The sequence below is a fragment of the Prionailurus bengalensis genome, chromosome D3 (assembly GCF_016509475.1).
Source record: "Prionailurus bengalensis isolate Pbe53 chromosome D3, Fcat_Pben_1.1_paternal_pri, whole genome shotgun sequence".
NCBI lineage: Eukaryota > Metazoa > Chordata > Mammalia > Carnivora > Felidae > Prionailurus > Prionailurus bengalensis.
In genome coordinates this window covers 21,235,774-21,249,672 of record NC_057356.1, presented here as the reverse complement: position 1 = coordinate 21,249,672, position 13,899 = coordinate 21,235,774, and the positions used below count along the sequence as shown (strand labels likewise).

Below are 13,899 nucleotides of genomic sequence, written 5' to 3'. Positions count from 1 at the left end.
CTTAGGTAGGACAGATGATAGGTCCTTTCATTTTGGACCATTTTGTCTTTCCTGGTTTTCCAATCTATGTTCAATAGTTTACTTACATTCCTACACTTTCATCCACTGGGTGTCCTTAATGTTTTGAAGGAATCCTCTCCACAAATCAAAGTAGACAACATTATACTACTAATTTAAATACTAGAAATTACAGGAAATCAGACTGCTGGTCCATCAAGTTTAGATAACACAGGAGGGCTGATGAAAAAACTTGAATCCAAAAAGGCAGCAAAGAGAGATAAACAGTTGTGCCCAGAGTATGGTGAGAATCAAATGAGACTCTTTCATAAATGGTACTGACAAAAACAAATCATTTTTGGACCTCCAACCTTCCCCTTTCTCCTCTAGCTCCTGGATATTTCTAGGGGCACTTAAAAAAATTTTTTTTCAACATTTACTTTTTTTTTTGAGAGACAGAGAGAGACCAGAGCATGAGCAGGGGAGGGCAGAGAGGGAGTCACAGAATCCAAAGCAGGCTCCAGGCTCTGAACTGTCAGCATACAGCCTGATGCAGGGCTCGAACTCACAGACCACGAGATCATGACCTGAGCCAAAGTCAGATGTTCAACCGACTGAGTCACCCAGGCACCCCTCTAGGGGCACTTTAGATTCTGGTGTATGTATTGGGGGTTAACAGGTAAAGCAGAATTGCTATTTGATGCTAAAAAAAGAGAGGAGGTGTTCAATTTTCATTTGGTTCAGTTTCTCTTTCCCAACAACAAACACTCCGGGTTTTGACTGTCACAACACATACAGACTGAAGAATAAGTGTAGGAAAGGATACTGTAAAAGAGCAGGTTTGTTGGTGGAGATCAGCTCCATAGGTCTCTCTGCTACCATGTGCTCAAGAGCTCCTTGCCCTTGCCTGCCACTGAGGTGTGAGTGTTCTCAAAAGTTTAATCCTTGACATGCCTCCCATTCCAGGCTTCACTTTTTTGATGACCTCACCTTTTCTTGCAGCCCTTCTGCTATGCCGATGACTCAAAACTGTCACTTTAAGTATAGGTGACCACATGACCCAACAATTCCACTCCTAGGTATACATGCAAAAAAAAGTCCACACCAAAACTAGCACACAAATGTTCACAGCAGCACTATTCACAATAGCCAAAAAGTGGAAATAGCTTTCACGTCCATCAACTGATGAATGGATAAACAAAATGTGGTAAGTCTGTACACCTGGGTATTACTCGGCCATAAAAAGAAATGGAAATACTGATTTGTGATACAACATGGATGAACCTTGAAAACATTATGATAAGTAAAAGAATCCAGCCACAAAGGACCATATATTACAAGATCCCATATATATGAAATGTCCAAAGTAGGCAAATCTATGGAGTTGGAAAGTAAATTGCTTAGTGAGAGTTGGATAAACTGGGAGTGACTGCTAATAAAATTTCTTTCAGGGGCAATAAAAATATTCTGAAATTGATTGTAGTGATAGTTACACACCTCTGTGACTATGCTAAAAACCACTAAACTGTACAATTTAAGTTAGTGAATTGTATGATATGCAAATTACATCTAAAAGCTAATTTAAACAAAAAATAAATAAAAATACCTGTCCCCAACCCCATCATCTCTCAAATTCCTAACCTATGTTTCATTTATAAGGATGGCACCCCTCTAGGGGTACCAGGGTGGCTCAGTGGGTTAAATGTCCAACTTTGGCTCATGATTTCAGTTTGTGAGTTCGAGCCCTGCATAAGGCTCTGTGCTGACAGGGCCTGGAGCCTGCTTCAGATTCTGTGTCTCCCTCTCTTTCTGTTCCTCCCCTGCTCATGCTCTGTCTCTCTCTCTCTCTTAAAAATAAACATTTTAAAAGAATTAAAAAAAAAAAAGGGGGATGGCAACCCTCCCAAACTTAACATGTCCAAGATAGAACCCATTCAACCCAGTGAATAATCGAGTCTTACTACACACAAACAGCTACGAGAAACAAAGATGAATAAAATGTTCTCAGGAAACTTACATGCTTATTTTTTACACTGTTGCTGTTCTCAGTAATAACACCCCCACTATCCTAGAGCTCACACTTGAACCACCAGACACAACTATATCTGACCTTCCACTTTTGTTCAATTAGCACTTGGAGCCCACAGACTCCACTCCTGCAGTGTCTCCAACAAATAACCACTCCTTTCCATACCCATGGTCCTAATTAAAGACGCACAAATACACACTTACTAATAAACACAGTGTATCATGAAGAGGCAATATTGATAATCACACAGAATGCTCCAAGATATTCTTCAAGGAAAACAATGCTATTATGTTTCCTATGCATGCATCTATACTGTAAACTGGCTTTGGCCAAAACAGAATTTTAAAGCTTTGGTTCCCCCCCACCCCCCTCCAAAAAACCTTCCAATTTACAAAAGCCAAACACCACAATGCCATCATCACTTGAAACTTCTGTTTCTGTTTGGTAGAGATATTATTCTAAAAATTTTCAACCTGTAAAACAACTAAGCACATTGGCTGTTTTACAGGCATTTACAGACTTTCTTTTTCTCCTAGGCCCATCCTGGGTCCTTGAGTTTCTGAGCAGTATCTGCAGTTGAGACACCCAGAAGAGGTGAGTGCCTTGGCTGGAACTCTCAAAGTTGAAGTAATATTTTGATGCAAGCCTAGAGTAGCAGATTAAAATTATTCTCAGCTCACTAGCTTGCATCATCAAACTCTCATTCTAGCCATTTATCAAAATACTGGTAATGTCACAAGACTGCAGAAACAGAAGGACATATTTTAAGAAGACATTCATGTTCTTTAAAATTAAATTTCTACGGGGCGCCTGGGTGGCGCAGTCGGTTAAGCGTCCGACTTCAGCCAGGTCACGATCTCACGGTCCGTGAGTTCGAGCCCCGCGTCGGGCTCTGGGCTGATGGCTCAGAGCCTGGAGCCTGTTTCTGATTCTGTGTCTCCCTCTCTCTCTGCCCTTCCCCCGTTCATGCTCTGTCTCTCTCTGTCCCAAAAATAAATAAACGTTGAAAAAAAAAAAATTTAAAATTAAATTTCTAAATACATTGAAACAATTAAAAATGATGGTGTAGAAAATTAACTCTACACAGAAAGTTGCCTGGGACAGTTTATCAAACTAAACATTAGAATTCTCTTATTTTGATAAAATATGCACATAGGAAAACTGAAAGAATATAATCCAAATGTTAACAGTATTACCCTGGGTGACGAGATCACAACTGACTTAAATGTTGTACTTTTTTTTTTTTTTAACGGTAAGTTAAAAAAAAATTTTAGGGGTGCCTAGGTGGCTCAGTCAGTTAAGCGTCCAATTTCGGTCCAGGTCATGATCTCACCGTTCCTGGGTTCAAGCCCTTAGTGGGGCTCTATGCTGACAGCTCAGAACCTGGAGCCTGCTTCAGATTCTTTGTCTCCCGCTTTCTCTGCCCCTCCCCTGCTCATGCTCTGTCTCTCCCACTCTCTCAAAAACTAACTAAATAAATATAAACATTACAAAAATGTTTTTTAATTTTAAACGTTATTTCCCAAGATCCAAATAGGAATAAAAAAATAACTGGTAAATGTATTATCCCTTTATCTTTCCAAACGTCAGCTCTCTGCCTCAACTATAAAAGTTTTCACATTAAAGTGTTAAGTAAACTTGAAGTAAGAGGAAACACTGAGTAACACAGACTTGTAAAATGAAGGCAGGGATTTATAGCTTAATCCTTACTAACAACTTATAACCAACCTACTGGGTGAGGACACTAGGTAATTATCTAGTTTGAGGCAGAAGCAAAAAACAAACCACAGATTCACAAACAACTCATGCCAGCTGCTACTGGCTTGTCATCTTTACTGTGACACAAATGAGAATTCGATTGTTTAAGGAATGGATTTATCCCTGAAAAAAGACCAATAATTATAAGGAGTATGCAGTAACGTTATCGTAATAAAATTAGAAATTCTTTTGTTTTTGAATTGAGAACAATCCTCTCAAAACCTTTCAATGTCAAATGCAATAGTGAAGCCGGGAAGCAGTCTAGTTGTTGGTCTCCAAATTGGGAGACCTGGGTCTCTATCCTGCTAGCTGCACGACCTTGAATGTATCACTTAACTCTCCTGGGCTTGTTTTTCACACGTAAAATGAACAAGTCAAACAAAATAACCTCAAAGGGTCCTGCAGCCCATAAAAATCCCATGAGTCTAAATAACTTTTCTGTTTCACAGATCTACAGATACCAACAATGGTGGTAGAGTTCTGACTAAGCCCCACTGCACGTACTCAGGGCATAAGAGGTAATTTAAAAACACTTTACACACACAAAAAGATGGAACACTTTTTCTTCTTTAGTGGCAGCAGTAGTGTTAATTCCTATCCCACCAAACAACAAAAACATGAAAAAAAAAATAAACTACCAGTGAAAGATTAACCCCGCGGCTCTCAATCTCGTTAGAATACATTTCATAACACTAAAAACCTGACAAAGTGGCCCTTCCACTTTAGTAGTTCAAACACTCCCTAATACAAAAGTTCTGGGAGCACAAAGTTTACAGCAATAAGTGAAACGTAGAAAAAAGAATCAAACAAAGAAAACAACAGAACAGAAAACTGTGTGCCCAATAATCCCGAGTCTGAAGGTCTCCCCTCCCTTTAATTCCAATGTAAAAGGGCTGCTCAAAATGAAGAACAGTTAGTAACACTGGGCGCTGCCACACTCGTGTCAAGGGACAATACTCACAATATCGATCAGTCCCTCAGAAGTTCACAACACTCCTTTCACCTTGAGAAAGGGGCTTTCTTTTCCAAGATTCGGACACTGTAGCCAATGCCTCCATGAGGGCATTCGGAGAAGGGGCCTCTTCTTGAGGGACAGAGAAAGAAGAATCTTTTAACGAGATCTCTAGACAAACAGAAAGTGGGGTAGGGAAGTCTATATACTAAACAGGGCCCAGCTCTACAACATGGAGTGTGCAGGAAATCTCAAAAGCATCAAGCACTGTTTCCTTTTTCCTTCCTTTATTAGCATGCACAAAAAGGATCCCTCTGTCTCCACATGGGGAGTGAAACAGCGAAAATGCTCCTGATTTCTGACAAAGACTTTCTGCATAAAAAATTTTCATTTCTTTTTCAAAGGAAGAGGAGAAGGAAACCATCTGTGCCATTCTAAATACACTGCAGGAAAGAGTCCTCCTCTCAAAGGTAGAGAGTCTTATTTTTCTTGGGAGAGCAAGAGAAAAGAAGTTGGACGCTCCCTCTTTGAGGAGGGGGAGGTGTGCATATAGCAGGAAGCTTTTTAATCACTACAGCAGGTAGGGGGAGTGGGAGAAGACATCGCTAACCAGTCAGGAAGAAGTGATAGCTTCTGTGGACAAAGGGAAGGCTGGCTTTTGGTATCAATTCTCTCTCCTTCTTTCAGTACAGACCTGTTTCCAAAAAGTCTTTTCTCCTGATTATTCTGAGACCCTCTTTGTTAATTTGGGGAGCATGGAAGGATTTAAAGGGAGAAGTGCCTCTTTCTCCACCCCAGGGTGGGGAAAAGTCTCCTTTCCAGTGAGAAAGGATGAGTTAACACCTGTGATGTGGGGGTGGGAACGGAAGGAGGCATGCATGGAAAAATCTGGGTCTCTATAAAAGATACTAGTTTTCTTTAGTAAGAGTAAATAGCAACAATTTACCAAAAGCTTACTATGTACTAAGCGCTTATACAAATTCTCCCTTAGCCCTCAAGACAATGCTTTACAAAGAGGACCCAAATTAGAGATAGGCTAACTGAGACTCCGAAAGGTTAAGCAATTAGCCAAGGTCACAAGGATGGGAAGTGGGAGACAGACTAACAACTACCACATTCCAGACGCCATGCTCTTAACTGTGCAAGGGAAAGCTCATTGCACACCAAGAGACTTCAGGGAAGAGTCTTGTGGACATTACTGGGGGAGGGGAGAAAGACTGATTTCTAATACCATAAATAAACTCAGGGTCTTCATCTTTATATCTAGGGGTAGAGGTGAAAAATAAAAGAAGGAAGGTAAGTCTCTCTTTTACAGGAAAGGAAGACCCCCCTCCCTCTAACACTTTTAGGCAACTTGAGTCTCCTTCTTCACCTGGGGAGCGCTGACCAAATCGAGGGAAAGGTCTTGTTCGGGGTTACGTACTACCCCTCCTTATTAAAATAAGTTTAGAATCGCCCTCTCGCACCCCAGGAGCGGGTCTCGCACCGCTGACAAACGCACAGGAGCTGGGGAAGAGCGTACACCCACGACAAGGGGCGTCGCCCTCCTCGAGAAGTTGGGGGTCCCCCGCCGTATCGAGGTTGAAGAGGAGTATCTTTCCCCCGTCGGAGCCATGACTCGGAGAAGCCGTTTCCCCCTCGCGACGCGGGGCCTGGTCTCCTCCCTCAACCCGGGTCGTTCCGCCGCCCGCAGAGCAGCCTCCGTTCCCTCCGGCGCCCCAAGAGGGAGGGGGGCCCGGGCTCCCCCTCAGCCTGCAACACCCGGCGGAGGGTCCCCTCAGGGTGGTGTGGGGCGGGGCGGCTACGCCCGAAGCCTTCCCGCCCCCGGCCTCTTACCCTGAGGCCTGCTCCGCGGCCCGCGCTCGCCCCGCCAGCCCGGCCTTTGCAGCTGGAGCCCGGTCGCCGCCAAAGCTACCTGAGCCTACCGAGCAGAGAGAGCCCGGGGCCGCTCCAGCCACCGCCGCCTCTTCGTCTCTATGGTCTTCTTCCTCCTCGCCCCCCCACCCCGCACTTCCTCATCCGGGGCCCGAGCCAGCCATGCGGGCTCACTCAAGTCCCGCCCACGCGCGGCGCGCGCGCAATCCTAGGGGCGGCTCTTCCCGCGTCAGGCCTCCAGCCTGGGCCTGGCCACAGCAGCCCTCTGCCCCGCCCCTACGGCCGCGATTCTTAAAGGGGAAACACACCTTTTGCCAGGCTCCTTCGGAGCCCCAGAGCCCATTGTCTCCACTGCTACTGGCCCTCCCCCATCCAGTATTTTCCTGGCCTGAATGGCTGCAATTCTAGGAGCCTATTTCTGGAAGCCCAGGAGATCCTTTTATAACTTGAATAAGTATTTTAGGTCATGTTGCATTCATTTATTGATTAATTCATCATCTGTCCCTTCCCAGGCTTGTTCATCATTCTGTGGTCAGCACCTAGCACCGTGTCTGGCACAAGCAGACATCCAACAGACATTTGAAGGAAGGAAAAGATTTATTAAAAAGGGAATTAAGGAGGTTTAGAGAATTGGGGTGCCTGGGTGGCTCAGTCAGTTAAACGTCTCTTGATTTCAGCTCAGGTCAGGATCTCCTGGTTTGTGAAGTCAAGTTTTGCACCCCCTTCGGGCCTCTCTCTGCCCTGAGAGCAAGAAGCCTGTCTGGGATTCTCTTCCTTTCTCTCACCTCCACTGCTAACGTACTCGCACACGCACATGCCCTCTCTCAAAAATAAATAAATAAACTTAAAAAAAAAAAAAAAAGGAAGTTTCAGAGAATGGAGTCAACTTGTTCCATTTCACACAGCCTTGTGTTAAACAGAAATATGTTGCTTTGGGGGCTTTATTAACTGGGCAGACTAGAGAGCTAGAGGTTTGGATGTTTGAGAGAGATTTTAATTCTCTCTTCTTTGATCAGGGTATCTTTTGAGCTAGTTAACATTTTTCCCAAAATAGTGGTTTTCCCACCTTTGGTTAGGGCTGGAGATATGTAAACCCAAATGCCAACCCTATTGTTTTATAGCCTGTGAATCCAGATATCATCCCATACACATGTACAATTAACACAGGCTACTACAGATGAGTTAATTAGACATTGTCTCTAAAACATTTCTAAATTTACAGTATCTACATCCTCCAGTACTTTCTCAGGCAACTACCGGCCTATAGAAGCGGATCTGAGAAACCCAGTATTACTAGTTTGTCTTTTTGCCTCAGCCTCTAACATGACTGCACAGCACCATTTTTGATGTTGTCTTTATTTTAAAATGTGATATTTTGTTAATAGTGGATTTTTGTATTATTTAAAAAATTATAATAAATATTATTTATTTTGTTCCCTTGAGTTTTTTTTTTTTTTTGACACTTCCTTAACATTTTGTGCCCTAAGGGAAGTGTCTCACTAGCCTTACCCACCTTATCCTACTCCTAACCCTGCTCCTAGCTCTGTATTAGGCACGGAGAGGTTCAAAAGAAGCATCATACATATTATGCAACCCCCTAATAGTCGAGGAGAGCCAATTTCGTAATGAATTCCATGCTTTTGGTTAGTCAATAATACTCTACATTTGGGGTGCCTGGATGGCTTAGTTGGTTAGGCATCTGACTTTAACTCAGGTGGTGATCTCTCTGAGCCCTGCGTTGGGCTCTGTGCTGACAGTTCAGAGTCTGGAGCTTGCTTGGGATTCCATGTGTCCCCTCCTCCCCCCCCCCCCCCCCCCATTAGTGCTTGGTCTCTCTCCTCCCCAAGAAAAACAAACAAAAAATACTTTAAAAAATATAATACTCTAGGAGCACCTGGGTGTCTCAGTCAGTTGCATGTCTGACTTCGACTCAGGTCATGATCTCACAGTTTGTGAGTTCGAACCCTGCATCCGGCTCTGTGCTGACAGCTCAGAGCCTGGAGCCTGCTTCGGATTGTGTCTCCCTCTCTCTCTGTCCCTCTCCAACTCACACTCTGTCTCTCTCTCCTTCAAAAATAAATAAAAACATTAAAATACACATATATATAATGTTCTACATTTATACATAGCATTTTAAATTCTTTTAATTTCAATGACCTAATGTAACACGTTCCTCATTTCATTTGACCCTCAAACACCTTGTGAACAAGGATATACATGTACTTTTTATTCCCATCTGACAAGGGAGAAAATTGAGAAAAGAGAAGGATCTGGTGCAGTCACACTGCCAAAAACAGGCTATTGTGCAGCTGGTTGTAACATAGTGATCTTAGAACCAAGGATCCCCTGGACTAGATCCCCAGTACAGGAGCTAACTGCTCCAGCCTCCCCTCACCTTGACCAGACTTTGACAATTTTTAAAAAGCTCAAAACCTGTCAAAGATTTTTACTAATTTTTGCCAAGTTAAAAAGTGAAATATTTGCATTTCTAAGATAAAACACCAGTCATGGACATCTCTCAGAAGACAGAAATCAAATTTCCTTGAAGGCCCGGGAGAGAGAATCCCATTAGTCCCTCTGGGATGGAAGAATTTCCTACCAGCCACTACTGCAGATAAAAGTCTGGGGAGAGGGGCGCCTGGGTGGTGCAGTCGGTTGAGCGTCCGACTTCAGCCAGGTCACGATCTCACGGTCCGTGTCCGTGAGTTCGAGCCCTGCGTCAGGCTCTGGGCTGATGGCTCAGAGCCTGGAGCCTGTTTCCGATTCTGTGTCTCCCTCTCTCTCTGCCCCTCCCCTGTTCATGCTCTGTCTCTCTCTGTCCCCAAAATAAATAAACGTTGGAAAAAAAAAAAAGTCTGGGGAGATCTGAGCAGGTCCCCTGAATTAGCAACATTAAGATGTTATTTATATTTAACATTTTATCCCTGAAAGTCTTTTTGCAACTGTTGCAGTACACTTGATTTCATGTTTTAATATAAAAAATTACAATTATTTTATAGTCCTTCAACTTCTGAACCCTAAAATAAAATATGGATGTTTAAGGAAACTCTTGTCTTGCCAGAGCCTCTTCTCCCCACTCCTTTGTGGTATGTGACGCTTTTTTCTTTAAACATTCAGAAAATTTCCAAAAGCCGTTAAGTCAATTAGATGGAGATGGCAACTTGTCAGGAGCTCTTGGGAGAGTTTCAGGCACAGCCGAGGCAGTTCTGGTTTTCTCAACAGAAAGATGTCCTGACAGATAGGGGCTTAGACTGAGCTCTGGCGTGTAACAAGGATGCTGGTTAAACGCTCAGCCTTCAGAGCCAAGTTGGACTTGATGGGGTCAAGAGCTTCCTTCCGAGGAGTTTAGTGTCCCCTGTTCCCCCGTCTGTGAGAGTATCAGCCACCTAATAGGGACGTGACCATTTCATAAGGGCGTCTGTGGAAGCTATTGTAGCTATTAACAACCAGAGAGGTACAGAATATCGTTTGGGGTTTGGAGGGACTTGAAAAGGGCACCCAAATGAATACTTCCCAGCACTGTCCATCGCATTAAATTGCGAGTGCTCAGCTTTTGCATTTTACAAAAGTTCTCCAGGAAACTATTTTGTGCTTCTCACTAGCCCGGTGAGGCCTGGCGAAGGTCCATTAACACCGTTAATGGATCCGGGGAGACTCGCCTGAGTTTGCCCTTTTGAGGGACTGAATCGGAAACGACGCTCCCGGTATGGATCTATGTGATAATGTCTGGGAATAAAAGGATTTTCTTTCTAAGGCTGGCTGCGGTCGGGTCACCGGGCGGGAAACCCAGGAGGCCGCCGGAGTTAGAGGCCGCACACGACGCCCCGCCCCTGGCGAGAGCCCCGGATGGGGAAGTGGCGCGGACACCGAGATGAGGAGGAGGCCCGGCCAGAGCGGCCCGGGGCAGGTGGGCGGGAAGGGGGCGGGGCCCCGGGGCGGAGCCACCGGAGCTGCGCGGGTTCTCAGGTGAGCGTTCTGTGGCTGGGGCGGGCAGGCAGGCTCCTCGAGGTCCGGCACGGAAGCCGCAAGGGCTGTGGGGCCGTAGGCGGGGCGTCCCGAGGAGACGCAGGGGACCTCGGGAGGGTTGGGGCCTCGGAGTCCCGGCCTGAAGGGGGAAGGGGCTCCGGAGCTGCGGGTGAGTGGGGCTACTCGCCGGGCCCGGGTTTGTGGAGCCTGAGGGAGGGGGCCGTGACCCAGGTTCGAGTCCAGGTCCCACTCCCCAGCCCGCTGTGTGTCTCCATCCCTCTCTGAGCTTCAGTGACCGCTGCTGTGAAATGAGGGTTGGGGAGGAGGAACCGCCGAGAGTGTGTACAGATGGACGTTCGGAGAACGAACTCCTGCCTTCCTCCTGTTTATATTCTCCTTGCCCAGGAGATTGACCGCGGAACGTGGACGGTGGGAGTGTCTCAGTGTCTGAGTGACCTTGGGCAAGTCCCTTGCTCTGGCCCTCACTTTCCTCATCTACAAAATGAATGCGCTAAACCTCTTTCAAGATCTCTTTGATATTTGGGTGTTATTGTTTTAGATAGAGACAAGGTAGTGAGTGCCCAATTCACTACAAGGTTTCCCTTCAGGGTGTGATAGAATATATTCTTGGAAGTTAGAATCCACCCTGGCCTGAATTCCCCTTAGTTCCCAGATTTTGTGGTGTTTTCTGTTTTGTTTTTTTTTTGTTTTTGTTTTTGTTTTTGGTCCTCCAACCCTCCTCGTAATTGGAGGAGTGATTTCATCCAAGAGTTGGTGCTGCCACTCATCTGAACAGTACTGGTATATTCACTGGCCTAAAACCTAAGAGCAGTTGCAAGGAAAAATCTGACATCCCAGCCTTTTTGTGTTTCAGTGGCAGGGAGGCAAGATGACTTCTCTCCCCCAAGCTTGGAACAGCTGAAGGAAACAACAGTACAAGATGAGAACAACAAAGGTCTACAAACTCGTCATCCACAAGAAGGGCTTTGGGGGCAGTGGTCAGTATTGATCCGTTTTGGGGGGTTGCGTAAGTTGGCTGAGGTTCTAGTGTGTCCAGTGCTTCAAAAATGACACACTGACTCATGACAATAGAGGCTGGAGGTGACTTAACTGAGCGAACCAGCAAGTGTAATACAGTAGCAGGGAGGGCAGTAGCATGCGAGAGCACAGGCCCCTTCTAAAAGCACTTGTGTTCTGATTTTTAAGGAACAATGTGAATGTTGCCAGTTTACTACCTTCCATTTATTTGTATTTTATATTATGTATTTACTATATATGTTCTGTAAAATCCTAGTCTGCACTGGTTTGGCAGATAAGAAAAACTTACATTCATTGAGAGCAGTAGTAAATATACATTAGAAAGGTATGATCAAAGCGTGAACCTTTGCCTGGTTTCCAGGCATAGTAAGAAGGAGCAGGACACAGCATATTGTTCTGTGCTAAACGAGATTTTTCAGCTCTGCCTCTAACTTTCCCTGTGACCTCAGGCAAGCCCCTAGTTTATCTTACTTACAGCCTCAAGCACATTAGAACAGTTTCTCTGTTTCTTTTAACACCTTGAGTCTATAAATATGCAGAATAGGATGGCAATTAGTAATACGATCTTTTTCTTTTTGTAAAGAAATAATTTTCCTTTCTGTCCTAACAACCTTATTTGCTTCAGAAATTGGAATTAACAATACAATGAGTCATTTAAAAATTATGTTTTACTGTGTATTTGCTCTTACATATGTGTAAGTCTCCCAAGGGCAAGGACTACCCAAAAGGGAAAACACTAGTTTCTATATCATAAAGTTTGTGGAGATTGAGTAAGATGATGTATGTAAAGTATTTAGCAGAGTACCATGCTCAGGGCCACTCAGTAAATGGAACCATTATAATTACCAGGACAATATATACCAGGCAGTTGCTATATTTAAAATACAATTTTTGGGGCACCTGAGTGGCTCAGTCGGTTTAGTGTCTGACTCTTGATTTCAGCTCAGGTCATGATCTCATGATCTGTGAGAGCGAGCCTCTGTCGGGTCTGTGCTGACAGCACGGAGCCTGCTTGGGATTTTGTCTGTCCCTCTGTCTCTGTGCTTCCCCAGCTTGTACTCTCTTTGTCTCAAAAATAGATATTTAAAAAAACTACAATTTCTGCTAAAATGTAGACCTTTGTTAATATTAGACTTTGTATTAATGTCTATTAATGATAGATGCTGCCTAAACATTTGTGGAATAGAATTGAATAGACAACAGAAATAACTTGTCAGAGGGAAGGATGCAAGGCTATAGTATATACAGTGTATATACAATGTATGCAAGTCTACTATACAATGTATAGTTTACTATAGCTAGGTGCTATACCCAGTCTCCTTCAGGACTATGATTAGAAACACATCCAACAAACTTAGCTGCATATCTATGCTAAACATAAAGGTTGTGAATATGATAAGGTCCCTTGTCCTTAAGGAGCTTTCAGCTTGATGTGACAGATATGCAAAAAAAAAAAAAAAAAAAAAAAAAAAAAAGATAAAATGAAACAGAGTGGAATTTGTGCTCAGTGCTCAGGGAGTTTAATTCAGACTATGGAAGTTAGGGGAAGGCATCACAGAGGATTTGGCATAAAACTTTCAATGGAAGCAGTGTACCAAATAAAATTTGGTATTAACCCAGTGCTTTGCCATCCTAGGTTGAATTTTTGTTGGTTTTGATTATATTTGAAATTTAGATATACTTATTTGTCATGGATTTTAGCATAATTAAAGACCACATCTTTCTCTCAAAATTAAACCAGAAAAAAAAAATCACTCTGTCTTTATGGTTCTGAGTTTGTTATATAAGAAAGAGTTCTCCCCACTCCCAGTGAGGGTGGGGGAGATAAACATATGAAATTATGTCTTCCTTCTATTTTAAGAGTCACATTGGACCCTAATGTGAACTGGTATCCAGTTTCTCCCTGATCAAGTGCTGCCTCCTAAAATCTAAGGCATTTTATTTGGCTTGTTTTTTTCTTTTTCTTTTTAATGACATGAGAGGTGGTAGGCTTTAGGCAGAAGGAACCCTGGACTAGTAGTCAGTCTTGGTTGTGCTGTTATCAGCTGTTTACCCTTAGGCCTGTATCACCTACATCATTTCTTCACTTCTGTTACATCCGAAGATTTATTATGAGGATCATATTAAGACAGTATTTTTGGAAATTCTTTGAACACTATATAAATGTAAAGGATTGTGCTGTATCTGTGGGACCCAGACAGTTTGTTCCCGGTGTATGCCAGGTATGTGATAATTCAAGGGAGTAAGGTGTCCCAGAGGTTTAATTTCCAGAGAGCAAGGACTG

The 13,899-nt window shown here is 43.8% G+C and overlaps 2 protein-coding genes across 17 annotated transcripts in view; one reads left to right on the top strand and one right to left on the bottom strand.

Moving 5' to 3' along the window:
• The window catches only part of PRR14L (proline rich 14 like), a 59,120-nt gene extending 52,331 nt beyond the window's left edge, over positions 1-6,789 (bottom strand). For 2 of the 5 annotated variants that reach the window (XM_043557946.1, XM_043557951.1), the window contains exons 1-2: positions 6,573-6,789; positions 4,746-4,868 (exon numbers count right to left, since the gene is read on the bottom strand). The gene's annotated coding sequence lies outside the window, so the exon portion shown is untranslated. The remainder of the gene's footprint in view (positions 1-4,745; positions 4,869-6,572) is intronic. The other 3 variants (XM_043557948.1, XM_043557947.1, XM_043557949.1) reach the window with 3 other exon arrangements.
• A 3,735-nt stretch (positions 6,790-10,524) lies between these two features.
• The window catches only part of DEPDC5 (DEP domain containing 5, GATOR1 subcomplex subunit), a 127,029-nt gene continuing 123,654 nt past the window's right edge, over positions 10,525-13,899 (top strand). For 5 of the 12 annotated variants that reach the window (XM_043557942.1, XM_043557943.1, XM_043557941.1 and 2 more), the window contains exons 1-2: positions 10,626-10,746; positions 11,452-11,575. In XM_043557942.1, coding sequence (XP_043413877.1) covers positions 11,518-11,575 — 58 coding nt within the window. In that variant the 5' untranslated portion in view covers positions 10,626-10,746; positions 11,452-11,517. Of the gene's footprint in view, positions 10,747-11,451; positions 11,576-13,899 lie in introns of all 12 variants that reach the window. The other 7 variants (XM_043557944.1, XM_043557939.1, XM_043557935.1 and 4 more) reach the window with 3 other exon arrangements.